Here is a 25,351-nt window from a genome sequence, read left to right on the forward strand (position 1 = left end):
AACAACAGGATAGACTACAGTGTGTGTATTTGGGGGGGGGGGGGGGGGGGGGTGTAGCTGAATCACTAATAACAATAAATTTCCTTGCATAAATAAAACACACACACACACACACAGACAGGCAGATAATTTAGCTAAACATTTCAGGACATTTGGAACCATCAATCGCGCAGCTGTTTTAATGAGCAACGCTGTGATTTCAGACTGTCCCTGAAAGAAACGCTTGACTAGCCGAGTGATAGTTATTGATCGATATATAATTTTAAACAGCAAAATACAGTGATAATTACCACCCACATAAATATAGACATATTAATAAGAAAAAGAGGCTTTTTTTTTTTAACTTACGTGTTTTGCCCGCTGTCGCAGACACACTGTAACTCGGTATTCTACTTCCCTCTAGTGGCCATCTGGTGTATTGTAAAATAGGCTCTACTTGGATAAATTATTCTCATTTTAGCGAGAATAGAAAAAAAGGAGCGAATATTCCAGAAGGGGCTCTGATTTTAGAGGAAGAATCTCGCCCTCGCCCATATTGCTCGCTGCATGTTCAAAGCATGCAGCAGGCGCGCAGTCATTGGTCCATATTGCTGTCACTATTGTGAGCAGATTGAGCTGAGAGCAGGCGGGGCCACCACGGAGGCTGAGGCGGATGCTCCAGCACCAGCGACGATTTTGGACATCATCGTAGGAGAAAAAAATAATAATAATAATCAATACAAAGGAGGCATTTTGGTGCACTCATTTTGGCATTAAGTGGAACCATCAACTAGCGAGCCGACCCGATCCGCCGGGAGCTGTGCGTCCGGGTGTCGGGATGCTGAGGCGGCGTGACGCTCCGCGGTCGGCAAGAGGAGAGCCGACCGCCAGCTGATGTTATTATGCGGGGAAAGAGGCCCGCTGGACCGATCCAAGAGGAACAAAGCACCGCTTCAAGCGACGTCTTGCACACTGGCAGGTCAGCATGCATTGCAAATTGTTTGGAATATGCGCAAAAAAAAAAAAAAAAAAAAAAAAAAAAAAAAAAGCACTGTACTCTTCTTCATTATGTAATGTCAATGGGCGTGTGGGTGGGGGTGCGAGGCCGAGGGCTTCATTTTGCTATAGCAGGTTCTAGTACCATCTATGCTAGGCCTTCTCTAATGGAAACGTGTTACAGTGAACCCTCGCATAGCTGCGGTTCGGCCGTCGTGAATTCGCCTATTTGTGGATTTTTGGGGGGGACAGAACCTTCATCTTCTGTTAACTCATTGAGGAGTTTCATTTAGACAAGTAGAGCTTTGCCGCTATAGGCAATTACAAACCTTTTGGAGCGGTTTCAATTACTTGCGCATCGCCGCTATTTGTGTGAGGAGGTAATGTGTGTCCGCTTCATGCGCCACCACGGATTCGCTATGTCAATTGACATGGAAATTGGCGGGTTGGTGGGGATGTGCTGCTTCCACCAATGAAAATCCAATCCATGCTTCTACCGTCTTTCTAGGCGCTCGCTTTTATTTATTATTTCAGAACAAGCTAATATGAGTTGGGCTAAAGAAATAGTGGGTGCAAATGAGCAGTAATTCTTGACGTTTGGGCTGTTATGACCAGAGCACATCCTAGAAATGGTAGTAGCCATTAGGACAGCTGGGAACTGTTTAAAATATATTTCCTTTTTGGTAGAGTGAAACATATTTTTTTGTAAATCACTTGGCCTAGTAAATCGGCCGAAAATAGAGCTTCTGTTACAGGATGGAGGTTTGTGTGTGATGTCACTTCCCCGGAGGCAGAAAGTCTCATCTGCTGTAAAGAATCACTTGAGTGCGTGCACATGTGCACGCATGCATGAACCTCTCAGTGCAAAGCCCCCCTGCTGACCATCTAATTGAACCGTGTTCCTGTTCCTCCATCTTAGCCGACAATGGTGGACCCCTCCGAGGCTGAGGAGCAGACCACCGAGTCCATCAAGCAAGCGGGCGCCTCCGCCGCGTCGCCCGGAGACCAATGCTTGCCAGACCAGGCGGATGGCGCCACCGCAGAGGAGGAAGGCGACGGCGGAGACTTCCAGACGCCGCCCACCGGCAGCTCTGAGCCGAGCCCCTGCCACACCGCGTCTCCGGCGGCCCCATCACCAACACCGCTGCCTCCGGAACCTGACGGCGATACGTCACCCAAGCTGCACCTGGATTTGTACAACTTCGACTCCCCGGCGGCCGAGGGCAGCCGTTACGTGTTGACGAGCCCGCGTTCGCTGGAGGCTTGCGCCCGCTGCGGCGTCAAACCCGTGGAGCTGCTGTCCCGCCCGCTTTCCGACTTCGCCCGCGAGGCGCCCGGTCGCTCCATGCGGGTGGCGACCGGTCTGTTCGAGGTCTACGAGCGGGATCGTCATGCCAAGCTGCGCCACTGCCGGGAGGAGCGGGAGAGGATCGTCAGGGAGGAGAAGCGGCGGGTGATGCAAGCGGCGGTCAACAGTTGCGGTTCGGTGTTGGAGCAGCACGAAGTCACCACTCAGCCTCCGAAACAAGAGACCTGCAGCCCAGCTTCAGATTCAGTTTCAGCTTCTAAACCGGGACCCTCTCTCCAGTCTAAACCCACCAAAGTTGGTTCCACAGGTCCCAAGCAGTCCTCTGGCAAAACCCCACGGCCGGCGTCAGGTGGTCCTCCACCGGTAGTCCGTAAGTCTTCTGGGGGTAAGCCCTGCAACACATTCCCCAGACCAACGCCGAAAGCCCCCATCTTCATCAGAGCCAAGTCAACGTTGACGCCATCTGTGTCGAAACCGCTGAACGGCGTCGCAGGGGGTTTGTTTTCGCAGCACAACGGACACTTTCACCCCAAGGTGCGAGCGAAAAGCCACTCCATGGAGTCCCTGCAGAGGAGGACGGAGCCTGTCTGTTCCTCCACCTCCAACACCACCACCTGCACCTCCTCAGAGTCCGGAGCCTCGTCATACAGCTGGGATGGGCCGCGGGACCGCTGGGCCAAAGGGTCCAGCCCCCGTGCTCGGACCCTGGCCGCGTTCAACTCCCTGATGGGCCGCAGCCTCAGCCTGGGGGACCTGAGCCACTCGCCGCAAACCACGCAGAAGGTGGAGCGCATCGTGAAGGAGGTGAAGCGGCGAGGCCTGAACGCCGTGTCGGAGCGTGACCGCAAGATCGCAGCGCTGATGCTGGCCCGGTACCAGGAGGAGGACATCATGAGCCACACCCGCTACGTAGCCCACCTGCAGTGGGACAGCGAGCGGAGGATGGAGGAGCTCCGGCGGGAGCACGATGAGCGCAACAAGCAACGGGCGGTGCAGGAGGGCCAAAGGCTGTGGCAGATGCAGGTGTCCACGCGGCAGCAGCGGCTCAGCCGGGAGGAGCGCCGGTCGTCCGCCGCCAAGATGCGACAAGCAGAGGAAAGCGAAAAGCAGTGGCGCGAGCTGGCGGAGCGGCAGGAGCGCCACCGCCTGCACAGGCTGCAGCAGGCGGCGCGTGAGGAGAAGCACAAGAAGTCTCTGCAGGAGCAGAACCTCAAGGCCCTAGAGGAGGAACGGGCGGCCGTGTTGGAGCAGGAGCGCCTGCTACTGAAGGAGAAGCTCACCATGGCCGAGCTCAAGCGGCAGGAGAGGGAGCACCAGTCCCAGGAGGAGCGGCGGGGCCTGAACAAGGCAGAGCGGCGGCGCCACGCCGCCCTCATCCAGGAGATCACCCGCCGCGAGCAGGAGGAGTGCGAGGAAGCCAAGCGGGCGGCGCACGAGAAGCTCAGCCGATCCCTGGAGAATTACGAGCACATCGTGGAGCGACGAGGCCAGGAGCTGCGGGAGAAGGCCAAGCGCGAGGAGGAGCAGATCCTGCGAACCCGCCGGGCCGCCGAGACCCGGGAGCGGCATCAGCAGAGGCAGCTGGAGGCCCGCGCCCGCGAGGTGGATAAGCGGGCCCGGCAGGCGGCGCTGGTGGCCGAGGAGCGCGCCAAGGAGAAGGCCCAGCGCGCCGTGGAGAGCCGGCGGGAGAAGGAGCGGTTGCAGCGCCTCAACCGGCAACGCGTGGAGGAAGAGGAGCGGCAGCGGCGGCACGAGCTGCTGCGCTCCATCGAGCGCAAGCTGGAGAAGAGCGAGCAGATCTTCAAGGAGAAGCGCGCCGTGCTGGAGAGCGCTCGCTCGGTGGCACGCGCGTCCTTCCACGTGCGAGACAAAGTGCGCGAGGAAACCAACGGGCGCACCTTCGACAAGATGGCACTGGAGGCTCAGCTCAAAGCCGGCCTGGATGACAAATAGGACCAGTTCTCGAAAGCTTTAACTCTCTCTCTCACCGCTCAAAAAAAACTTGTTTTTATCCTTACGTATCATCAGCAACTACGGCCATCCCTCTTTTGTGCCGCCATCTCCATGACAACCAAACAGACTCCTAAAGGAGAACCCCCACAGGCAGCAGGGCAGCATTAAAGGACAGACCAAATAAAAGAGAAATTCTTCCGGAAAAAGACGCTCCAGGCCAGATGATGACTCACTAGATGTCCTCATCATTCCCTCGTATGCTCCGCCGGCCGCGCATCAGCTAAGGGCTAAAGGTAACCACTTGTTCTGGGAGCGCTGACAAGCTCCTCCGTAGGTGTCAAGATTTCAATCCAATCTTATTTCGCACATTAACTCAAACAAAGGGACATTTAGTTGCAAGAAAAAAAGCATCTGAACCCTTTTCTGAGAGTTATTAGTGCAAGACACGGTTCACGTTGAGAATAGAAAACTCTAAACTTGTTTTTTAGAGGGCAGGACAGCTTGAATCAACACGTCCATTCTTGTCTCATTGATTGGACCTATGTTGGCTGACACCTGATTATGATTGGCTTTTGGAGAAGGCAGGGGTTTCGCATGCTTTTTCCACCCTGCACTGTGATCTTTAAACCATGGACACATTTGGTTTTTCATGTGAAATGCGTTTGTGTAATCGTGTAACTCGTTTGTGTAAATGTTACATTGCAGGGTGGTAAAAGTATCTGAACCCCCCCCCCCCCCCCCTTTTTTTTTTTTTACCCATTAAAAGTGGAAGCTTTTCACCTGTTCAGTGTTTGTTTATCACGTAGAACAAAGACCTGTCGACACCTGGCGGACATTAGCATTAGCGGCTAAGTTAACAGATGTTCCCCTGTGTGTCGTTTCAGCCCCATGAGATGATGAACCCATTCGTCACGGGGAAATGAAGAACTGTCATCAAACTGCACAAACGCAAATGAAACACGTTGAAACATTTTTTTTTTGGGGCGGGGGGGGTGTGCAAGGATCAAAGACAACTTTATTAGCATCAAGGCAGTTCCTTTTTCTGTCCCTAACCCCCAACCTTCCTTCATTCCATGTTCGCTTCAGGTGTGGCTACAATTCAAAACAAAACAGGACCCGGCAAGAAAACAATCAAAGGCAGAATAAAACAATGTTTTTCTTTGATGATGGATTTGCCTCGTCTCAGTTAGAATTTCCATTTGAGACCCAAAACATCCCGTCTCGACCCCTAACATATCGGACGCCATTGTGTTATTTTCTATATTTTTCTTAGCTTATTACTTCATTTGTGAAATTAAGCCCCAAAAACAAGAACATTTTGGTTCACATTTATTCAAAACTGTACAAAATATACTGGGGGGGAAAAAAAAAAAAAAAAAAAGTATTTGGTGTTGGGTTACTATGAAGGGTTCATGTCACCAGCAACAAGGATCTTAAATGGGATAAATTAGGGATTTATGTCACCGGCAGAAAAATGGGAAGTCGAAGATACATGAAACTAGTTATTACCACTCTTAGCCTAAATCGCAAGTGAATTAGAGCTCCACCTCCTTTTTCACAGCCAATCATCGAAATGATGATCAAACATCAGACGGCACAGACAAACAAGCTTTTTGGCAAGTTTGTAGCACCCATCTTTCTAGGACACCTGCTTCTCACTGGGGCTCATTTGGGACCAATTCCCTAGTACGAGCCCTAGAATTCAGCCAAAATGGCTGCTCCAGAACAAAATAGCCAGTTTCCTGTTCAATTTCAGGCAATGATCTTTGAGATTTTTCATCATCATCATTTTCATCTTGTCATGATAGACATGTGCATCCAAATTTGTGTCGATCGGTGAAACCGGTGTTATGGGGCAAAATGTTTTCTAACTTTCCATGGGCCCTCGCACCTCCAAGTAGCATAAGTACTAGAATAATCCACTACAATGTAACCCTAATGCTAAACGTGGGCCATGTTGGTCGTTTACGTTCCAAGCTCACAGGTGGGCCTCTTAACAAACATGGTCACGTCTACCTCCACGCGGGCAAGTAGTCCGTCCGGCGTCAGTCTTGGTCGAAGCTGGTGGTGGCGTCCTTGCGCGCTATGATCTCATAGACGCTCTCCCGGAAGCTGCTGTCGGAGGTGAGGCGGCGCGCCGTCTCCCTCAACTCCTCCATGCTGCCGCCCGCGCCGCCCACGTCCAGGCTCGCCGTGGCGAACGACTTGGAGTGTTTCACTGAGGAAAGGGGAGTACCGTATTCATTCATTATCAGCACACCTCCAGTGTGCCACATTAACATGTTCACGGATGATACACCATTGATGTACAGTATGAGATAGTAATGTACATTTACTGGTTGACAGAGCAGCACCAATGTGCCAAATTTAACGTTTGACTTGTCTCCAGTGTATCATATTTAATGTCTGACACACCTCCAAATTGTAAAGCCAGCAAACCTCCAGTGTACCATATTTACATATTTGTCTAACGCACCTCCAATGTACGAAACTTAACAGCCGACGCACCTCCAGGTGCACGTACAATAATTAACGTCTGACTCACCAGGAAGTACCATACTTACATATTTCATGTCTGAGGCACCACCGGTGTACCGAAGTTACATATTTAACGTCCAAGGCAGCTCCAATGTACAATATTTAACAGGTGACACACCTCCTATGCATCATAATTACTACTAAGTACCAGCCAACGTGTACCATATTTAAATATTTTATGTCCGCCGCACCTCCAGAGTACCTTATCTACCGGACGATGCACTTCAAATGTACCGACTTTAACAGCCAACCCACCGCCAATGTGACCAATTAATGAATGATGATCCTCTAGAGTACCATATTTACATCATATTAATTGCCGATGCACCTTGAATGTACTCAATTTAATGGCCGATGCATCTCCAATGTAACATATGTATATATTTACCTTCTGACTCACCTCTATTGCACTATATTGATATCACATTTAGGACAAATGCACCTCCAGTATACTACTATAATTCAGCAGGTGACGCAACTCCAATGTACCAGTTTTCCATCATATTTATTTATCGGTGCACCTCCAATCTTATACTGTAGTTTTGATTAACCACGGGAGCGTTGTGTCAAGGTGTATAACGTCATTGATCGACATGTAGCGTAAATGGCGAGCAACACATCCGTAACCAAAGTTTGACGGTGAGCGTGTGACTTACACCAGTGTCGTCGAGAGGCTCTCCTCTGGACCCGGCAGCTCTTGATCCTTCGTGCCGCCGCCTTGTGGAGGTAGACGGCGTTCTTCATGATGGCCGGCAGCTTGGCTTCGATCTCGGCAGCGCAGATGCACTCCTCGAAGAAGCCTGATCGACACCACGGCAACGTCAGGAAGACATTTAGAAGGCACAATGTCGACGTATTGCGAGCTCAACTCACGCCTCAGCTGAGTGACGTCCCCTCTCATCCTCTGGTCTCGCTCGCTGGTGCGGTCCAAAGAGTCCAGGCCTTTCTCCAGGTCCTGCAGGGCCTCCTCGGCCTGCTTCAGCCTCTTCTCCAGCTCCACGCGAGACTCAATCTCCGCCTGACAGCAAGGAGTTCAAGGGCGAAGGTGAAGAAGATCAGCAATAATAATACAGTAAAAATCGGAACTAGACCCTTGCAAAAGATAGTGGAAAAACAGCGATAAATTGACGATAAATGGGGGAAAAGAAGGAAATGTATTGATGGATGATGATGTGTGCCTGTGTTACCTGCAGCTCGGCCTCCGTCTGCTTCTTGTCTGCGGTGAGCTGAGAGAGCGAGTGTTGCAGCGTATTGGCCTGCGACGAGTAGAACTCTCGCTCCTGCTGCAGGACCTCCGCCCGCTGCTGGTTCTCACGCAGCCTGCAGCAGCACAACAACAACGTCGACGACGACGACGACAACATCAAATTGAATCAATACAAACGCTTGATCGAAAATACTACAATTTTAATCACATTTACATTCGCAGCTGACGCACGTCCAGTGTACCAAATTTAAAGTACAATATACCTCCGATACCATATTGACTTCAAGCTTGAAATGTCGATGTGGAGTAGTAAAGTCGACTAATCAGTTCAATCACTACTCGAATGTAGGAATCCCTGACGTGCTTGCAGTGTAACACGTTTACCTATTTAACGCACGACGCACCTCCCACGTACAGTACAATATTTACATATTGACCGTTACATGCACCTCCAATTTACCCTATTTACATCACATTTATGATTGACACATCTCCAGTATACCACCGGCATACCATATTTACCAGCCGACGCACCTCTAATTTACCAAATTTTATGTCTGACACACCGCCAGTGTACCATATTTTCGCAAGCGACACAGGAAACAACAATACACGATTAGTGCTTCCCAGTCTATCGAAGCCTGCCTGGAAGTTGACACTCGATGCTTGCGCTTGTGTAACAATCAATGCACTTTTTCCACCAGCATTAGCATGAGCAGCTCGTGCTGTACATTTCAAGCGGGGCCGGCGCGAGTGTTTGCACTCAAGGGCCACTTGATTTTCAAAGTCAGGCAGAAGGGCCAGGTAATTCATAGATGACGTGAAAATGAATAAATACATTTTTAAAAATGAGTATGTAAATAGTTGTTATATAATAATAATAATATTAATACTAAATATAATTACAATGACTTATTAGTTTTACTTTTTTTATTATTATTATTATTTATATAGACCGCAACAAAAATATTGAGAGAAACCCCCCTTCCAAAAAAACACACTGACCCTTTTTTGGTATTTGGAATTTGAGAGTTATGGTTTCAATTGTTTATAGAATAACCTACAAATACCTTATAAATAGCAAAATAGGAATTTTGCAGCCAGTGGCTTCTTCATTTATTTTTTCCAAAGCTGTATAGGTGTAAATTATTTTAATTGTTTAATTACAATAAACCGACGCACAAATTAATGAGATAAATGAATAAAAATGAATATATTTTTGGCAAACATCACTATATGAACGCAATAAATCAAATGCTTTATTTTGATAACACAATAATTCATGCTAATTTATATTTAGTTATCATTTATGAAGCAATTATTTAATAAATATTTAATGTACTGTATTAGTACAATTGTTTATTTGATATTTGTTATTTCTATAAATCAAGGAACAAATTACTGGATGAGATAAATGAATACAAAATTAAGAATGAAGAAATGGAACAAATCCTTTTTTTAATGTGCGTTTCTTACTTCTCGTCCGCCTGCTCCTTCTCTTTCAGCAGCAGCTTCATCTGCTCCTCGATGTGGTGCAGATCCTGCAGGAGGTCCAGGTTTCCCAGCTCCTTCCTGCTCTCCACCACCTCCGCCTCATTATCATCACCACCCAACTCCTCCTCCTCCTCGGCTTCCAGCAGCTCCAGAGTTCTCCGTTTCTCCTGGGAGAGTTGCTGGGAAAACACGAGAGAGGTTCAGGACCTTTTCCCACCGGTCTTCATTGATCCCAAATGTCAGCGATGTCACGGCGGCGCTGTTGGGTAACTTGTTATATCAGCGTTGTCAATAAAGTTGTTACGTACCTCGATGGACTTCTGCAGCATGACGGTCAGGCCGCTCAGCTCTTCCTTCTCACTCTCCACGCCGCGCAGAGACTGAGCCGTGCCGTCCAGGTCGCTGACGGAACAAAAAGCAAATGACGCACATCACAACCACCGAGAAGAGATCAGTTTTGTCCCGTGGGACATCCACACAAGTAGAATTAATAGTGACCCCTCTAAAAATGTCTGTTCTGTGTTCTGTGGTGTCCTCCGGGCCACAGAGGAAAAGAACCATCTGGACTGTTATGGATGCAAAGTTCAAAAGCCAGCATCTGTGATGGTCTGGGGCTGTGTTAGTGCCAATGGCATGGGTAACTTACACATCTGTGAAGGCACCATTAATGCTGAAAGGTACATACAGGTTTTGGAGAAACATATGCTGCCATCCAAGCAACGTCTTTTTTATGGACGCCCCTGCTTATTTCAGCAAGACAATGCCAAACCACATTCTGCACGTGTCACAACAGCGTGGCTTCGTAGTATGACCCTGTCCGAGCTTTTTTGGAATGTGTTGCAACCATAAAATTCTATCCATCCATCCATTTTCTGAGCCGCTTCTCCTCACTAGGGTCGCAGGCGTGCTGGAGCCTATCCCAGCTATCATCAGGCAGGAGGCGGGGTACACCCTGAACTGGTTGCCAGCCAATCGCAGGGCACATACAAACAAACAATAATTCGCACTCACATTCACACCTACAGGCAATTTAGAGTTGTCAATTAACCTACTATGCATGTTTTTGGGATGTGGAAAGAAAGCGGAGTGCCCGGAGAAAACCCACGCAGGCACGGAGAGAACATGCAAACTCCACACAGGTGGGGCCGGGGATTGAACCCTGGTCCTCAGAACTGTGAGACAGACGCTCGAGCCAGTCATCTACCGTGCCGCCTCATAAAATTCTAACTTAATGATTATTTGCTAAAAACAATAACGTTTATTAGTTTGAACATTAAATATCTTGTCTTTGTAGTGTATTCAATTAAATATAGGTTGAACATGATTTGCAAATCATTGTATTCTGTTTTTACTTATGTTTAACACAACGTCCCAACTTCATTGGAATTGGGGTTGTAGAAAAAAAGTATATTACTTTGTGTAATAAAACAAAAAATGTAAAAGAACAGAACCTTTAATGAGGGAAGTGTAGCTTTGCCAAGTGGTGGACATTGCGCAGCCGTATTCTTTTTTTTTTCCTTCCAGAAAAATACAACACATTCCCAAAATTCTACTCGATTCTGTTGTAAGACATTAAAAAGAAAAAGAAATTCTTGTAAAATTACAACTTTTTCACCTACTAAAAAAAAAAAGTCCCCCAAAAATATGACAACTTTTTTGGCCCAGGATAACATATAATGTTAATCTTGCAATATCTGCACTTTCGGTGGAAGAAAAAAAAAATATATATATATATATATTGTAAAATAAAATTTTTACCATTTCCTCCTCGTAAAACATGACGTTATGTTTAAAAAAAACTAAAAAATTCTTCCAAGATTCTGACTTGTTTTTCCCACAAAACAAAAGGAAAAAATACTTAAGTCTCTGTAAAATTTAAATTGTCATGTAAATTAAAAACTCTACCAAATGTAAAAACTTTTTTTTTTTTTTAAATTGCCAAGTATATAAAATGACGCTTCAAAATCATGAAAAATCAAGCCGTAGTTCTCTGCTTTCAAACGCTGTGGGTGTGTCCGATGAATATGATGAAACCACGCCTCGCTCAACACTCAACTGTCAATCAACTACCGCACATCTTTCTTATGCTTACACATCCCTACATGTGAGAGCCATGAAAATATGCCCGCTCTGTAAAGGCTCCAGTGGCTGGAATATATCCCACCGGGTCGTCGAGGGGCTTTTGCGCCATGACAAGAAGCATTAGCTACCAGCAAGCATGCAAGCTAACAGGCTTTAGCCTAGTAATAATAACTAACTCGCAATTGCGCTGGATAACCACTGATGTGAGTGAAAGTGCTCAAGCTCTTCTATAGTAGGCAAGGTGCGACTCATGCTGGATCCCATAGCGTGTCACTGGGCAATGTCTTAGCCATGCCCCCCATCCAAAAATTTTTAAAACTGAAATGGTGAAAACTAGTTCAACACTAAATCTCCACAGTTGAGTCCTACATAATACTAAGTCTTTGCACATTTTCAGCAATTATCTTCAAACGTGTATCATGTTGAGTATTTCGAAGTTTGATTTGACTTTACAGGGTCTTTAAATACGTCAACGTTACATCCTCACAGTTTGATTTGCTCCTGCTCGGCCTTGAGCTCCAGCACCACTTCCTCATACTTCATCTTCTCCTCCTCAAGAACCTGATTGAGACGCTCCAGTTCCTGGAGAGAAGGAAGAAAAAAAACAAAAACTAAAAACACACCAACATAAACATGGCTGCAGAAAAAAGGAATCAAAAAGTCTTACTTCTCTCTGTGCTCGCTGGTGGGTGAGCTCCTCAGTCTCCTCCATCAGCTTATCTGCAGGAGGAACACAGTGGATCGCAACGTGGTTCAAAAACACTTCACCTCACGCACACAAAGTTACCCAAGTACTCCTGCTTCTCCTTGGCCAGCTGAAGCCCCTGAGCCTCCAGACTTTCAATCATGGCCTCACCCAGCTGAGCATTTTTCCACGTGCTGTGCACACAAAAACAAAAGCGATCATCTAAAATACAAAATAATCTACACCGGTGCCTTGCGATACGAGCGACCCGGCTCACGGGTTTTTGGAGATAAGCGGCAGTTTTGAACCTAGTGAACAATTCTTAAAAAAAAAAAAAAAGAGGCTGCAGTTGTTTATTACCACTCCCAGTTGAAGTTTACTGTCACACTAAACAAATAAAGGATTACACACATTTAAAACAACCACATAACTTTTCCTTAAAGTCCACTAGCTTAATGGAGCAACAAATGTAAAGTGATAATACAAAAAAACTCACAGGCATGTATTCTTTACCCTCTGCAAAGAACAACCAAGAATACTGCAGCTTACTGAAAAGTGACCACCTCCGTGACTATCCATATGGCTGTATTATACTGCCCCCGGGTGACCAAAGTGGGCACACCAGGAGCAGTGCAATGTCCATTGACTTCAAGCAAAAAATGTGGCAAAAATGTCTTTACATTCTACTTATGTCATTACTATATGTTTTTAGAAATCAAGGTACAATAGAGTACTATTTTCTTTAAAAAATACAATAAAATTCGCTTTTGGGGTGTTAAGATGCTTTGAGAAATGTTTGTATTGAGTTACAAGTATGGTCACAGAACACATTTATCTCATATCTCAAGGCACCACTGTATAAAATAATAATTAACATAATAGGGTTTCTTACACTTTGCCCGACTCCTGCAGCATTTCCATCCAGTGCAGCTGCTGCTCCTCAGACTCAGCAGCCACCACGATGGTGCCCTGGTTGCCAAAATTTGTAAATATCAAATCAAATTCAATCGTTACAATAGGACATTTTGCCCTCTCAAACTTTAATCTCGTCACGACATTTTTCCTGAATCTCATAATGTTACGATTTTGTTTTGTTTTTTTAATCTAAAAAAAATAATACAATATTCTTGTATGACTTCCTCTGTAAAGAAAATCCATCTTTTTCACAGAAAAATCTGTATTTTAACTGTATTTTTGCAATATGACTTATCTTGAAAACACAGGACTTGAATCTGGTCATATTTTTAAAAAAAATAACTTTTTCTCCCAAAATCTGACTTAATTCCTTAATGATTGTGTCATTTTTATATTTTAAAAAAATACATTGTAAAAAAAAAAAAAAAAAAAAAAAAAAAACTCCTTCATAATGGTAAGATTTAAAATTTTCTCCCATAAAAGGTTTATATTCTTTTAAAAATCTAACTATAGTTTCCATATTATGATTTTCCACCTTGACTAAGAAAATATTACCCCAAAAAAACTTTGAAATCTGACTTTATTCTTAAAAAGAAAAAAACACTACAAAAAGAACAGACTTCATTGTCCTAAGATTTCAACTACTGTCTTTAGAATCAGCCCTGTTGACATACTGTAACTATGATTTAGTAAAAGTGCTCACTGAGAAGTCTTCCAGGCTGATGACGAGGCCAAAGGGCATGCCCATGTCCTCTGTGGCCGACACCACGCATCCTCCCAGAGGAATCACTCCCTAGTACAACATAAACGCACAAGATGAGTGAGCACACCTCCCTGGCGGAGGCCCCATGGTGGCAGACGTTGACCTTGGGGTGGATGTTGAAGATCCTGCTGCTCTCAAAACTTCTTTTCTCACTCTCAGCGTAGTAGAGCAAAAAGCTGTCTTTGATCACGAAGAATCTTTGCATGACAAAAAGAAAAAAGAAAAAAAAGTAACTGTTCGACAACCGTGGAATACATGTTTTTAGGTTAAAAGATAACGACTTACAATTTTTCCCCTATAAAATTACATTTAATATGGTAATAGTAAGACTTCCTCTCTATAAAAAAATAAATAAATTGGACTGTTATATGGTAAAATTACTTCATACTTATACACATATTTTGGGCTATTTTTAATATATATAACTGTATACATTATGTACCTGTATACACGTTTTTTGGGTTAATCCAATCTAGTTTTGTCGTATACCATGCTTACTACTTTTTTGTCCAATTATGCTGCTCTAACGCTTTTCCACTCAACTAAATGAATTAAATCGGTGGCGTGTCTCTATAAACACACCACCTTTGACCTTACAACACAAGTGCGAGCCTGCATCACTGGCCATAAAAATAAATGCATGCTATGACCTTCACCACACACACAAACGATCGCAAAGAGCGCGCTGCAAATTGACTTATCTGTGACGCCTTAATGGTTATGTCACCAGGATGATGAGTGTATATAAGTCAGCACTCTCACTATATTGACAATGATGACATAAAATGTCATAACTATGTTATACAGGTACAGCTAAAATTGTCACAAATCCCATATGAACGGGAGAGCAATTTCTAATATTTTGAATCTAATGCGCAGACATAATAATAAACAGTGTTGTTAATACATCTGGAAAGTTCTGACCTGCGGGACCACTTGGCCGAGGGCCGTCCGAAGGGTCTCTTCCATAGGACGCCGTGCAGCTGCACCTTGGCGCTAATGTCCAACGCTTCCGAGTCCGACTGCTCCATGGACGACCAGGGCGAGAACGCCGAGCTTCTGGACGAGGACGGGAACATCCCACCCGGTTGAAGAGGAGGAGGAGAAGGAGGAAGAGAAGGAGGGACGCGCTGGAAACTGAATCAGATACGTGAATCCATTTGAAAGAGAAAATAGTCGATAACAATTAACCCGCTGCAAACGAGAATGCTAACAAATCCTCAATAAGTCAGCGAGGCGGAAGAATGCAGATGCCAATACGCTCATCAGCTGGAGGCAGGATGGAGGGGAGAGGAGGGGGGTGGTTGGAGATGACGGGGTTGAGGATGGATGTTGGAAGGTCGATTGCGCTCCAGCCAGTAAAAGCTGCGCTTCAGATTACTGCATGGGAGCAGTTTAAGAGCAGCATTATAACTGGGCTGAGGCTAAAAACCTGCACTGTCAGATTAATGCTCACAACGTGGCCCAAAAGATGTCAGAACATTGTTCACAACGTGGGCCAGAACATATCAGAAGATGGGTCAGAATAAATCAAAACATGGGGCAGAATGTGTCCGATTATATCAAAACATGGGCCAGAACATATTAAAACATGCTAAAGAACATGAAAACATGGGCCAGAACATGGGTCAACATATACATGGGTAAGAATGTGTCCTATTATACCAAAACATGGGCCGGAACATATTAGAACATGTTGAAGAACATATCAAAACATGAGCCAGAACATAAAGTACATGGGTCAAAATATATGAAAACAACGGGTCAGAATGTGGAAGGACATTGGCCAGGACATGTCAGACCATTGATACGAACCTGTTAAAATCTATGAAAACATGGGTCAGAACCTAGAAGTTGTGGCGGAACAACAAGGAGCAGAATACATGAAAACATGGGTCATAATGTGTCATATTATACCAAAATATGAGCCAGAACCGATATTAACATGTATTACAGTACATGAACGCATGGGCCATTAGAACTAAGAACGTGGGTCAGAAAATGTAAAAACATGGCTCACATGTGTCAGACCAAGGACATTAACATGTTAGAATATACAAAAACATGGGTTAGAAAATGGCGGAAGATATCAAAGCACGGGTCAGAACAGGGGTCAAAATGTGGCGTATTATCGGTATACCAAAACATTTGTCAGACAAAACCTAACATTTGTTAGAATATTTGTAAACAAGGACGTGTCCGGACTGGTGTCCGAATATGTATATGAAAACAAAGGTCATAAGAAATGAGAACATGGATCAGCACATTGAGCAGAACATGGGTCAGAAAAAAGATGATAAGCAGTCAAAACATGCTAAATACTGTATATGAAAACATGGGTCAGAACAAGGGCCATAACAGAACAAATGTGTGTTAAAACATGGGTCAGAATATGTGATTCATGGGTCAGAACAAGGATAAGTTTAAAAGAAAACGTTTTCTGGATACGGGCCATAACACAGTGTGTGGTCAGAGTGCGTCGTGTGATACCAAAAAGATGGGCCAGAATATGTCAAAATATTTGAAAACAAAGGCCAGAATAAGGATGATACGGAACTAGTGTGAAAATGTGTCGGAACATGTCAGGTGTTTGCAATCATGGGCCAAAATATGTCAGAAAATGTGAAAACGTGGGTCAAAACCTCTCTCTCAGAACACAAGGTAAGCACCTAGGCCAATTCAAAATAGAATCTGGGTCGTAACATATCAGGTGGATATGAAACAGGGTCATATTGCATCAAAACGTCAGAATACGGGTCAGAACAAGCGGTAGAACTTACAATATAGAGTATAAAACGATTTGAAACATCAGAACCAACGTCATAATGTGTGCCAGAAAATATGAAAAGATGGTTCACAATTTGTAGGTCATAACACAGAGAGCGCGTCAGACGAGTGATTCTCAAAGTGTGGTACGACTCAAGTACCACTTGTGGTACACGGACACTAGAACACAAACTACAATCAAACATATTAGCTATGCATACATTTAAGTACCTTTCTGTAGTATTTAACTTTCAAATGCAGTACAAACATTTGCATTTAATATTTAAGAAGCATTTTTTTTATATTATTATTTAAGTAAGCGCAGTGTTAACATCCAAACTGTGCCTGTCACAGTGGCTTTAAATAATACAGGTACATTTTTAAGAATAAAACCTTGGTGGCACTTGTGTGTTTTTGACATACTTGGCAAATAAAGAGGATTCTGATGTTTGCGAACCAGTGTGTTAGACCATACCAGAAAATGGGCCTGAAACAGTCATAACGTGTCAAAAAATGGGTGAGAAATTGTGTTAGAACATGGGTTACGACAGAGATTCCCATGACAGATCACCAGGGGTGCTGCTGGCAATTTTCAAATTTCACTTAATTTGTATGAAAATGGTTGTTTATTAATCTATACCATGGAGACCGTGACAAATCTGAGAAATTTAATGCTCTTCCATTAGATGGCAAAAGGTAAGATAAACCTGCGTATCCACCTGTTGCCCTTCATACATTTCAGTATTTTTGTTGGGTGCTGCACGATGAGATTTTTCTGTAAAATGGCTGCCTTGGCACGATAAAGGTTTGGGTCTCACTGGGTTAGAACATACAGGGGGGGGGGGGGGGGGGGGGAACCTGTGTGAGAATCTAGTAGAGCACATTCAAACATATGTCAGATCATGTGTTTGTGTGTGTGATGTCAGATTACAGATAATGTTCTTAATGGTGAGCTGTCAACATTAACGGCTTTTCTCCCCCTTGTGTGTGAGTGTGTATGTATATATAAGAGAGAGAGGGAGAGATTTAAAGCAGTAATGACACATTTAAGAGGAAAGAAACAAGCAGAGGACATCGCCATTGAACGTGACAACACAAATCCTCCTCCTCGTGGCTTTATCCATCCCGGCGCGCTCACACTAAACTACACTACTAAAGCTGCTTTTCCCAACACGTGCTCACAGGGAAGGCTCCCACTGAGCACTTTTCACGACACCTTCCCCCCCTCCCCCCTCCCATGACAAAATATCACCAAAAGAGTAAAAGCGATGGACAAAAGTATTTGGATTTGATGAGCTTATCAAGCAAAGCGAGGCGTGACACTTGTTTGTTTGTTTGCACCAGTTTAAAAACAGAAAAAGACATTTAATTTAGTCATAAAACATGTTGCTTTACAACCCACTTTGCACCATCAAACATGAGGCAGACTCACTGTGGAATGACAAAAAAAATATATATATATACACTATACCGCCCTAAATGTTTCAAAAGTTCCTCAAGCCCAATGGGGAAAAAAGTCATGATTTCTGGTGACTGCATTTAACAGATTAAAGTGAATTTAGCACAATCATAGCCCAGAAATAGTGATCTCGTTGTGGTTGCGTGTATGGAATACCCCTTTAATTGGCGAGGGGCACTAAAGAAACCTTGTTAATTGAGATATTCCGCCGTAAAGAAACAAAATATACATACACAACGTCCCAGAAGCAGGAAGTAGCGGAGGTCCAGCTACAATGGCACTTGAACGTCACTTTAAATCTGTCTAAGAGATCTATCTGTACAGTGTTTATATAAAAAAATAAAATAAAATTTGGAAAAAAAGAAAAAAAAAAGAAAAAAAAAAGAAAAAAAAAGAAAACAAAAATCACCCGTGAATATAACAGTTCCACGTTCACGTCTTTTGTTTCCACCGTCATCCTAATGGTGATGGCCGACCGACAGCAGCAGCGGGATGAGACAGCCAAGCACCAGGGCGCCCACCTCTACCTTGCTCAGACTCTTGCCGCCGTTGCCGCCCGGCGCCCCGTGACTGTGGCCCGCCACTCCGCCCACCTCGGGCAGCACGTGCACAGTTGCCACGTAAAGGAAGGTGCCGGCCGAGAAAAGCATGGCCACGCCAGTGGCGTTGATGTCTGACAGCGCTTCCTTGCTGCTCTGTGGACAAGGGGGGGAAAAAAAAAGTTTTTGGGCCTCCCAATCGTTGCGTCGTCATACCGACAAAACATCAGATCTGTAAAACCCTCCTCATAGTCTTTAACTCAACGTAGAAGTCAATGAGGGTTGGTGCATCACGATTTTGAGAAATATTGACATTCGGATGTTAAACTCAAATGTTCAATCAACCAACCAACAAATTAACTAACCCCTCAAAAGCTTTGAAATGGAAGAACATAAGTGATCATCAAAGTTTTTTTTTAGTTTAATAAAGAATTTGTCATGTATGAAAGTATTTAAAACAAACAACAAAATATTTTTTTTTGCGGGGGGGGGGGGGTCAGTGCATCTTCATACAACAGCATACTGACAAATTAACGCAAAATCTGTAAATTTGTCAAGGCCTATAATTGGACGTATGACTCGATGTGGTTTGGTGAGATGGGTATTTTTCTACTTTTATCCAGTGAAATTTTAACATATTTTGAACTGAAATGTTAACCAGTTAATCATCCAATCAATTAAATAGTAACAAGTTGATTATTTAATTGACTAGTAATCTTTACTGTCAAAAGCTCTGACGTAGAAGAACAATTGTGATCAGAAAGTGATTTTGTATTTTTTGAGTTTAATATGCAATGGGGTGATTTATTCCAAGTACCGTAATACCCCGCTTATTCATGAATTCACCTAGATGCATTATTTTGTAACCTATCCTCTGTTATTAACTGGAAAACTATTTGTTAGCTATTGTAATGCACTAAGATGTCACATATTGAGCCAAAGCTGTGTTTAAATAGGAAGTGGTCTCAAGGAAGTATGTTGAAGTGATACATCTCACCTTGACTGAGAAACAAGCTTTGGCACCAGTTTGTTAGTGGAAGTTATGGAGTCTTCGCCATATGTTCACGCGCACTTCAGGTACATTTTTTGTGAATTCATCTGTAGGCCATTTAATTAAATGTTGTAAGATGGGTTTGAAATGACAAAAGTCTTTTTGGGATCACAATTAGTGGTATATTTACAGTTTTAACAATATTAATGACTGACAATTATAAATCTGGGTACGGGGGTGTTAATTACTTGAGGTTTTTCGGTAGAGCTTGGACACTAACAAATAGCAGCGGATTACTGTATTTTTTAAGTATATTTTTGATCATTGCATCATCATTAGACATCATACTGCCAAATAAATGCAAGATCTGAAAATCCCTCAACACAACCTTTAATTTGACATATGACTTGATGGAGTTTGTCACAAGAAGATATATAACATTACAATGTCCATTTTAGCTCTCCGTCAGAGTGTGGTGAATACTTTCAAAATACATCTTTCCATTGGTGTACAATGAGACAAACACGAGGCTGATCCAAACGGCCGCCATGCCACAACGCCATGCAGGTTGTACCTGGCTGAGTCCGAGGAAGGTGAGCATGGCCAGGACGGGGGCGGCAAGGGCAAACACCAGCAGGTGCTTGCGGATGCGATTCCTCTCCAGCCCGGCGTGCATGAGGAAGGACACAAGGCCAAACGCGGCGGGGGCCTGCGGAAGGTATGCTGTCACATCTTCCATAAAAGATTGATGTTTACATCAAAATAGTGTCCGGACGTTCGCCAACACGCGGTTTACCTTGTGGAGCATGATGGCGACAAAAACGATGAGCTGGACGCTGGTTTGGGAGGTGGAGGCGGCGGCTCCAAGGGCCACGCCGTCAGCTGGGAGCGACAAATCGTGATGATTAGTGGCTCGCAAACAGCAACACTCACTGGTCACATCAGTAGCAAAACCTCTGAACGCCACAAGTGAATAAATGCCAGTGAAATGGGAAAAATCGTTGCCAGACAGGCTAACAGACGTGGGCCTGGTAATAACTAGTAAGTAACTCGCAATCGTCTTGCAATTTTTTTTCAACCTAATCTTGGAATGACCTCGCCTTTCTGTCTGTTTCCAAAATCAAATACGGACTTTGAAGGTGAAGACACTTAATTTGACTTACCAGCAGCATGCACCACTAGACCGAGGGTGGTGGTAATTTTGGAGGAGGCCACTCTGGCCGATTCCGAATCTGTTACATAAACATACACGCAGACAAACACATAAGAGAACAACAAAAACAATTAGAAATTATTGTAACAATTTTGGAATTTGAGGAAGGTGATAAAAGGGACCCAAGATGTCTTGAATGAGTTAAATATTCTGAAGTTGGAACGGTTTGAATCAATCAAGAAATGTAGACTAAGGAGGTCAATGTGTAAAATATCTTTTGATTTGGGAATTTCCGTGTAAAAAGCATGGAATTTGGGGAACATGGGAATTATTGGAAGGTGGAAACTAGCTAAATTAAAGTTTGAATGCCAATATTGTTTTGTTGGCTGTCTCATTCACTTGAATGTTTATTTTGTGTGGAATTCTGGGAAGTGAGGATTTTGGGGACTGGAAACTAGTTGCCCGGATGTCCTGAATAAGGTGAATATGTTGAATCAGGTGGAGAAATGTAGAAGGAGTAGAGCGGCGAAAGTTGTCGGCAAACCGTAATCACGTTTTTTTTTTCCTGCCAATGCATTTACGATACACAGTAGTTAGCAAATATTTTTAGAATCAAGAAGTCCATCAATTATCCCATCAATTAATCAGATAAAAAATGTGCATTATTGTTAAATACATGCATATGTCAGGTTCAAACTGCAATACGTTTTCATTAAATTGAGATATTGAAATTTGGGTTGAGGCTTGTCTACAAGGAGTGATGGGGGGGTCCCGAAGCCTGACCAGTTGCGAACCACTGGGCTAATGATTAAACAAAACTAAATAGACAACAATTGAGAAATATATTCACCAACCTTTTTGAAACTGAGCGCTACTTCTTGGGTACAGATTAATGCGAAAAACGACTAATTTGATATACACGTCTGATGCTGCTTCAGATTCGACTCCATGTCAATTAGAGATTATTCATACTACAGCTGCAAATAATTTCTTTTCATGATTTATTTTGCCCATGAATTGATCATGATTCAGTTACTAGTTTGGTCAGTAACGTCAGAAAATTGGAAAAAAAAATGTCGATCATTGTTTTCAAAAGAAAGAGCAGATTTTTGCAAATATCTTATTTTGAATAATCAGTCTCCTTTAATGAATGACTACAGAAATCAGAGAATATTTAGTTGAGAGGCTAAAACCAGAGGATTTGGACAATTTTAAGTTAAACAATAGCTCTAAACGATTAGTCCGTTAATTTGATAATTGATTTTTTTGTTGATTAATCGATGAATTGCTCCACCTGTAATCTATATGTTATTTTGTGTTGGCGATTATAGATGTGCTGTAGTGTTACACCTTGCAATTTATCTTCCTTTTTAAGTGTGAAATGATCCCAAATTTTGAATAGTTTGTCTCTTTCCTCCTGGCTCGCCGCCATCGCGTCAACTTATTTCTACACGGAGCAGTGCGTGCGACTGACAGTGACATTAGTCCGTATGGAAAAATAATCCCTTTGAAAATTTGAGCCAGAGATTTTGCAGTGACATTTTTGTAATCGAATTATTTGTGTTACTTGCTTAATCGTTGCAGCCTTACATCACACAACAACAAATCCTTGGCATCCATGTTTGCATCTCACCCTCGGCGCTGTGCATGTGCGACGAGCCGATCTGGTCCACCAACAGCATGAAGACGAAACCCAGCACCAGCGATACGCCGATGCAGGCGTGGAGCTGCTCCTGGCCGTGCTCGTGGTGGCCGTCCGTGCCCGGCGCTGCTGCCGCCGCCGCCGCCGCCGCCACCACCGCCGCCGCCTCGCCCCTGGCCGACGCCTCAGCGACAATGCCCACCTGGCTCGGGGGGTGATGCCCGCCCCCTGCGCAGAAATGTTTGGAAAACACTCAGCCTGTTGGACGGCAAAGACATTAACGGGGCAATAGGGGGCGCTGTCAGACCATAACGTTTTAAAAATATTTTCTTATGACAGGTAACATCCAGTTACCATAAAGCTAATATTTGTGTTTGACAAATGTTACTCAACTCAACTTGATTTACAGAGCACTTTAAAATAAAACTGTAACAAAGTGATGTCCATACTAAAGATGCAACATACAACTCGATAAATTAAATACAAAATTATGCAATATGAATATGTGATTTTAACCCCCAATGCAGTTAATACACTCAATTTGACTTAATGTATATAGTGTACATGATGTTTTCAAACTCTCCATGAAATTGCAATAAACAAAATGGAAATATATATATATACACTGTATCTTAAAAAAATAGTAAAAAACTGTTTAAAATTAAGTTTAAAAAAATTATACTGAGTTGGAAATGTTACTTAATATTTTTAAATTTAAAAAATATGCAAAAAAAAACTAAATGATAAAAAGGTGAATACAAAAACAGAAAACTCTTTTATAACTGAATGTATATATTGTGACTTCAAACTGTCCATTTCCTGCAATTGCAAAATACATGACACTGTCACTTTTTCAAATGAAAAATGTAAAACATGTTCTAATAAAAAATTCATTGAAATATTTAAAGTACAGAAAAAAACTATATAAAATAATCATTTCATTTGAATGGCACTTTTCAAAGTGCTCAAAGATTCTTTACATACAATAAACAAGAGACAGGAATATTTTAAAAAGTAAGAGCCCAAATTCCTATTGCTTTAGTTCTGGCATTCACCAGTGGCAGGGACGCAACCATCAAATTATATGCCATAACAATGTTTCATAAATCATATGCTTGGCTGTGTCTATTCAAAAATAATGAACGTGGACTCGGTGCTGCTGTTGAAGTGCCGTTAAGTGAGATGTGACGCCTCCTCACACTTTTTTTGTTTACCTTCCAGGATTTCCTCGTAAAGAGCGTGGACGCCTTCGGGAATGATGACGGCGAGGGCCGTGCCGCACAGGAGTCCCGCTCCCAACACGGTGACCAGCTTTAGCTTCTCCTGATTGGACACATGCCGAGAAACACAAGCAAAAAATAAATAAATTGAAGGCAATGTATCCACCTGTTGCCATTCATACAATAGAATAATAGCTGTGTGTTCAACTGAAAAGACCCAGATTTCACACTAAGTCAATTTGACAGTAAATTGAGACAATTACTTTTTTGGTGTATTCTGGCCCATGGCATTAAAATAAAAATAAAAAAATGTAATATATATTTTTTTTAAGTGGGTGGAGCCTGACAAGGGTGAGTCACGGAAAATTGAGGAAGGGGGGAGTGCAGTACGTCGCCCCTGACAACTTTTATGAAAACTACGTTGGATTTGTATACTTGGCACGGTAAACGTGTGGTTAAGCACATCTGCCTCACAGTTCGAATCCGGGCTCCGGCCTTCCTGTGTAGAGTTTGCATGGTCGTCCTGTGCTTGCGTGGCTTCCTCCCACACACCAGAAACATGTCAAAGTGGCCCTTGGAGGAAAGAGTTTGCACACCCTGTCCTGTCGTAGAAGCTTACCTCTGAGAAGTTGACTGCCAAGGGAATGGTCCCGGCCACATAGCAGCCCACCAGCATGGCAAGAGACAGCAGGCTGATGGAGCTCAAGTCCTCCATGGCTACACTTTGAACGCTGCGGCTAAATCGAATCTCCCCAAGATATGTGAAAACTTTCGGAGGCAAAAGACGCACCCAGAACTCAAACCACCGAGCTTCACAAACGAGTGGAACGAGTCAACAAACGACGACGTGTAATTTAATTAATGGCCTCCTCTTCGCTAAGCTAACTAGCTTCGAGGGGGGTGCTATTGCCCGGGCCGCGGCGGCGTTTCACGAGCTAGGCGACTCGACACGTCGACGTCCAAGCAGGCCACGCCGGGCTTCATGTCTTCCATATGAGTCCCGTTAAAAATATATATTCTTAAGGCGTGTTTCACGCGCTCGTGACGTGTCTATGGCGAGCAAACAAACATGCTAATTAGCTCTAGCAGGGGAAGAGTACTTCCGGGTCACGTGATGTTTTACTGCCACATCACTGCTGCAGGTGGCAAACCTTTGTCAGCATAAGTATGTTTGTATATGTTTATATATAAGAATTTCAATCAGGATTTTTTTTTTGGGGGGGATAGCAAACTTTTGTAACATTTATCAGCGACACTGGACAATTGTTGCAGATATCTGAAATTTAGTTTAGCCAAGTCAAATAACATTTCACATAACAAAATTTTTCCTATCCACAATTGGCATCTCGGATATCTGATACGTCATTTCACCAAACCTAGAACGAATGACGTCACTTTTGCCATTCATGTGTATTCATGTATCTACAAATCATTGGCAGATATTATACAGATATCAGCAACAGAACTGTAGATCCCAGTAACCTACAATTTGATTCTGACTAGTCATAATTCCAGTTACAGACATATTTAATTCACCTCAATCCCATGTCCATTTTCAGATATATGAAATGACGTAGATCAGTAACTGGAATTATGACATAAAAATTAATAACTCCATTGCAGAAATCTGATTAATTCACTTGCTCACAATTCTCAAGTG

The 25,351-nt window shown here is 43.6% G+C and overlaps 3 protein-coding genes across 5 annotated transcripts; 1 reads left to right on the forward strand and 2 right to left on the reverse strand.

Moving 5' to 3' along the window:
- Positions 1 to 423: 423 nt before the first annotated feature.
- On the forward strand, positions 424 to 5,258 carry ccdc177 (coiled-coil domain containing 177). Its single transcript, XM_061794691.1, has 3 exons — positions 424 to 958; positions 1,895 to 4,530; positions 5,122 to 5,258. The coding sequence occupies exon 2, from the start codon at positions 1,901 to 1,903 to the stop codon at positions 4,235 to 4,237; it is 2,337 nt and encodes a 778-aa protein (XP_061650675.1). The 5' UTR covers positions 424 to 958; positions 1,895 to 1,900; the 3' UTR covers positions 4,238 to 4,530; positions 5,122 to 5,258.
- Positions 5,259 to 6,282: 1,024 nt separating this feature from the next.
- plekhd1 (pleckstrin homology domain containing, family D (with coiled-coil domains) member 1) lies at positions 6,283 to 17,204 on the reverse strand. 2 transcript variants are annotated; one of them, XM_061794693.1, is made up of 13 exons: positions 14,846 to 17,204; positions 14,025 to 14,118; positions 13,862 to 13,951; positions 13,136 to 13,212; positions 12,346 to 12,437; positions 12,226 to 12,278; positions 12,046 to 12,140; positions 9,785 to 9,878; positions 9,459 to 9,655; positions 7,963 to 8,095; positions 7,649 to 7,793; positions 7,432 to 7,575; positions 6,283 to 6,455 (listed from the first exon to the last, which is right to left on the reverse strand). In XM_061794693.1, the coding sequence occupies exons 1-13, from the start codon at positions 14,998 to 15,000 to the stop codon at positions 6,283 to 6,285; spliced, it is 1,542 nt and encodes a 513-aa protein (XP_061650677.1). In that variant the 5' UTR covers positions 15,001 to 17,204. The 2 variants fall into 2 exon arrangements, with proteins under 2 accessions (XP_061650677.1, XP_061650676.1); XM_061794692.1 differs by having other exon boundaries at positions 6,287 to 6,455; positions 7,432 to 7,793.
- A 137-nt stretch (positions 17,205 to 17,341) lies between these two features.
- slc39a9 (solute carrier family 39 member 9) lies at positions 17,342 to 24,819 on the reverse strand. Of its 2 annotated transcripts, XM_061794697.1 has the most exons (7): positions 24,311 to 24,819; positions 23,686 to 23,794; positions 22,463 to 22,699; positions 20,840 to 20,908; positions 20,473 to 20,558; positions 20,251 to 20,385; positions 17,342 to 18,841 (listed from the first exon to the last, which is right to left on the reverse strand). In XM_061794697.1, the coding sequence occupies exons 1-7, from the start codon at positions 24,404 to 24,406 to the stop codon at positions 18,605 to 18,607; spliced, it is 969 nt and encodes a 322-aa protein (XP_061650681.1). In that variant the 5' UTR covers positions 24,407 to 24,819; the 3' UTR covers positions 17,342 to 18,604. The 2 variants fall into 2 exon arrangements, with proteins under 2 accessions (XP_061650681.1, XP_061650682.1); XM_061794698.1 differs by lacking the exon at positions 24,311 to 24,819 and having other exon boundaries at positions 22,463 to 22,729; positions 23,686 to 23,796.
- Between the last annotated feature and the right edge of the window lie 532 nt (positions 24,820 to 25,351).

The sequence above is a fragment of the Phyllopteryx taeniolatus genome, chromosome 13 (assembly GCF_024500385.1).
Source record: "Phyllopteryx taeniolatus isolate TA_2022b chromosome 13, UOR_Ptae_1.2, whole genome shotgun sequence".
Classification (NCBI taxonomy): domain Eukaryota; kingdom Metazoa; phylum Chordata; class Actinopteri; order Syngnathiformes; family Syngnathidae; genus Phyllopteryx; species Phyllopteryx taeniolatus.

Excerpts from the sequence above, each read along its gene's own strand:
- slc39a9 (XM_061794697.1), bottom strand. The coding sequence starts at position 24,406 with ATGGAGGACTTGAGCTCCATCAGCCTGCTGTCTCTTGCCATGCTGGTG. Across the intron at positions 22,700-23,685 it reads TTACGAGGAAATCCTGGAAG|GGGGCGGGCATCACCCCCCG; the intron begins GTAAACAAAAAA and ends ATTTCTGCGCAG. Across the intron at positions 20,559-20,839 it reads TCTAGTGGTGCATGCTGCTG|CTGACGGCGTGGCCCTTGGA; the intron begins GTAAGTCAAATT and ends TGTCGCTCCCAG.
- ccdc177 (XM_061794691.1), top strand. The coding sequence starts at position 1,901 with ATGGTGGACCCCTCCGAGGCTGAGGAGCAGACCACCGAGTCCATCAAG.
- plekhd1 (XM_061794692.1), bottom strand. The coding sequence starts at position 15,000 with ATGTTCCCGTCCTCGTCCAGAAGCTCGGCGTTCTCGCCCTGGTCGTCC. Across the intron at positions 13,952-14,024 it reads TCTTCAACATCCACCCCAAG|GGAGTGATTCCTCTGGGAGG; the intron begins GTCAACGTCTGC and ends ATGTTGTACTAG. Across the intron at positions 12,438-13,135 it reads CTGCAGGAGTCGGGCAAAGT|CACGTGGAAAAATGCTCAGC; the intron begins GTAAGAAACCCT and ends TTGTGTGCACAG.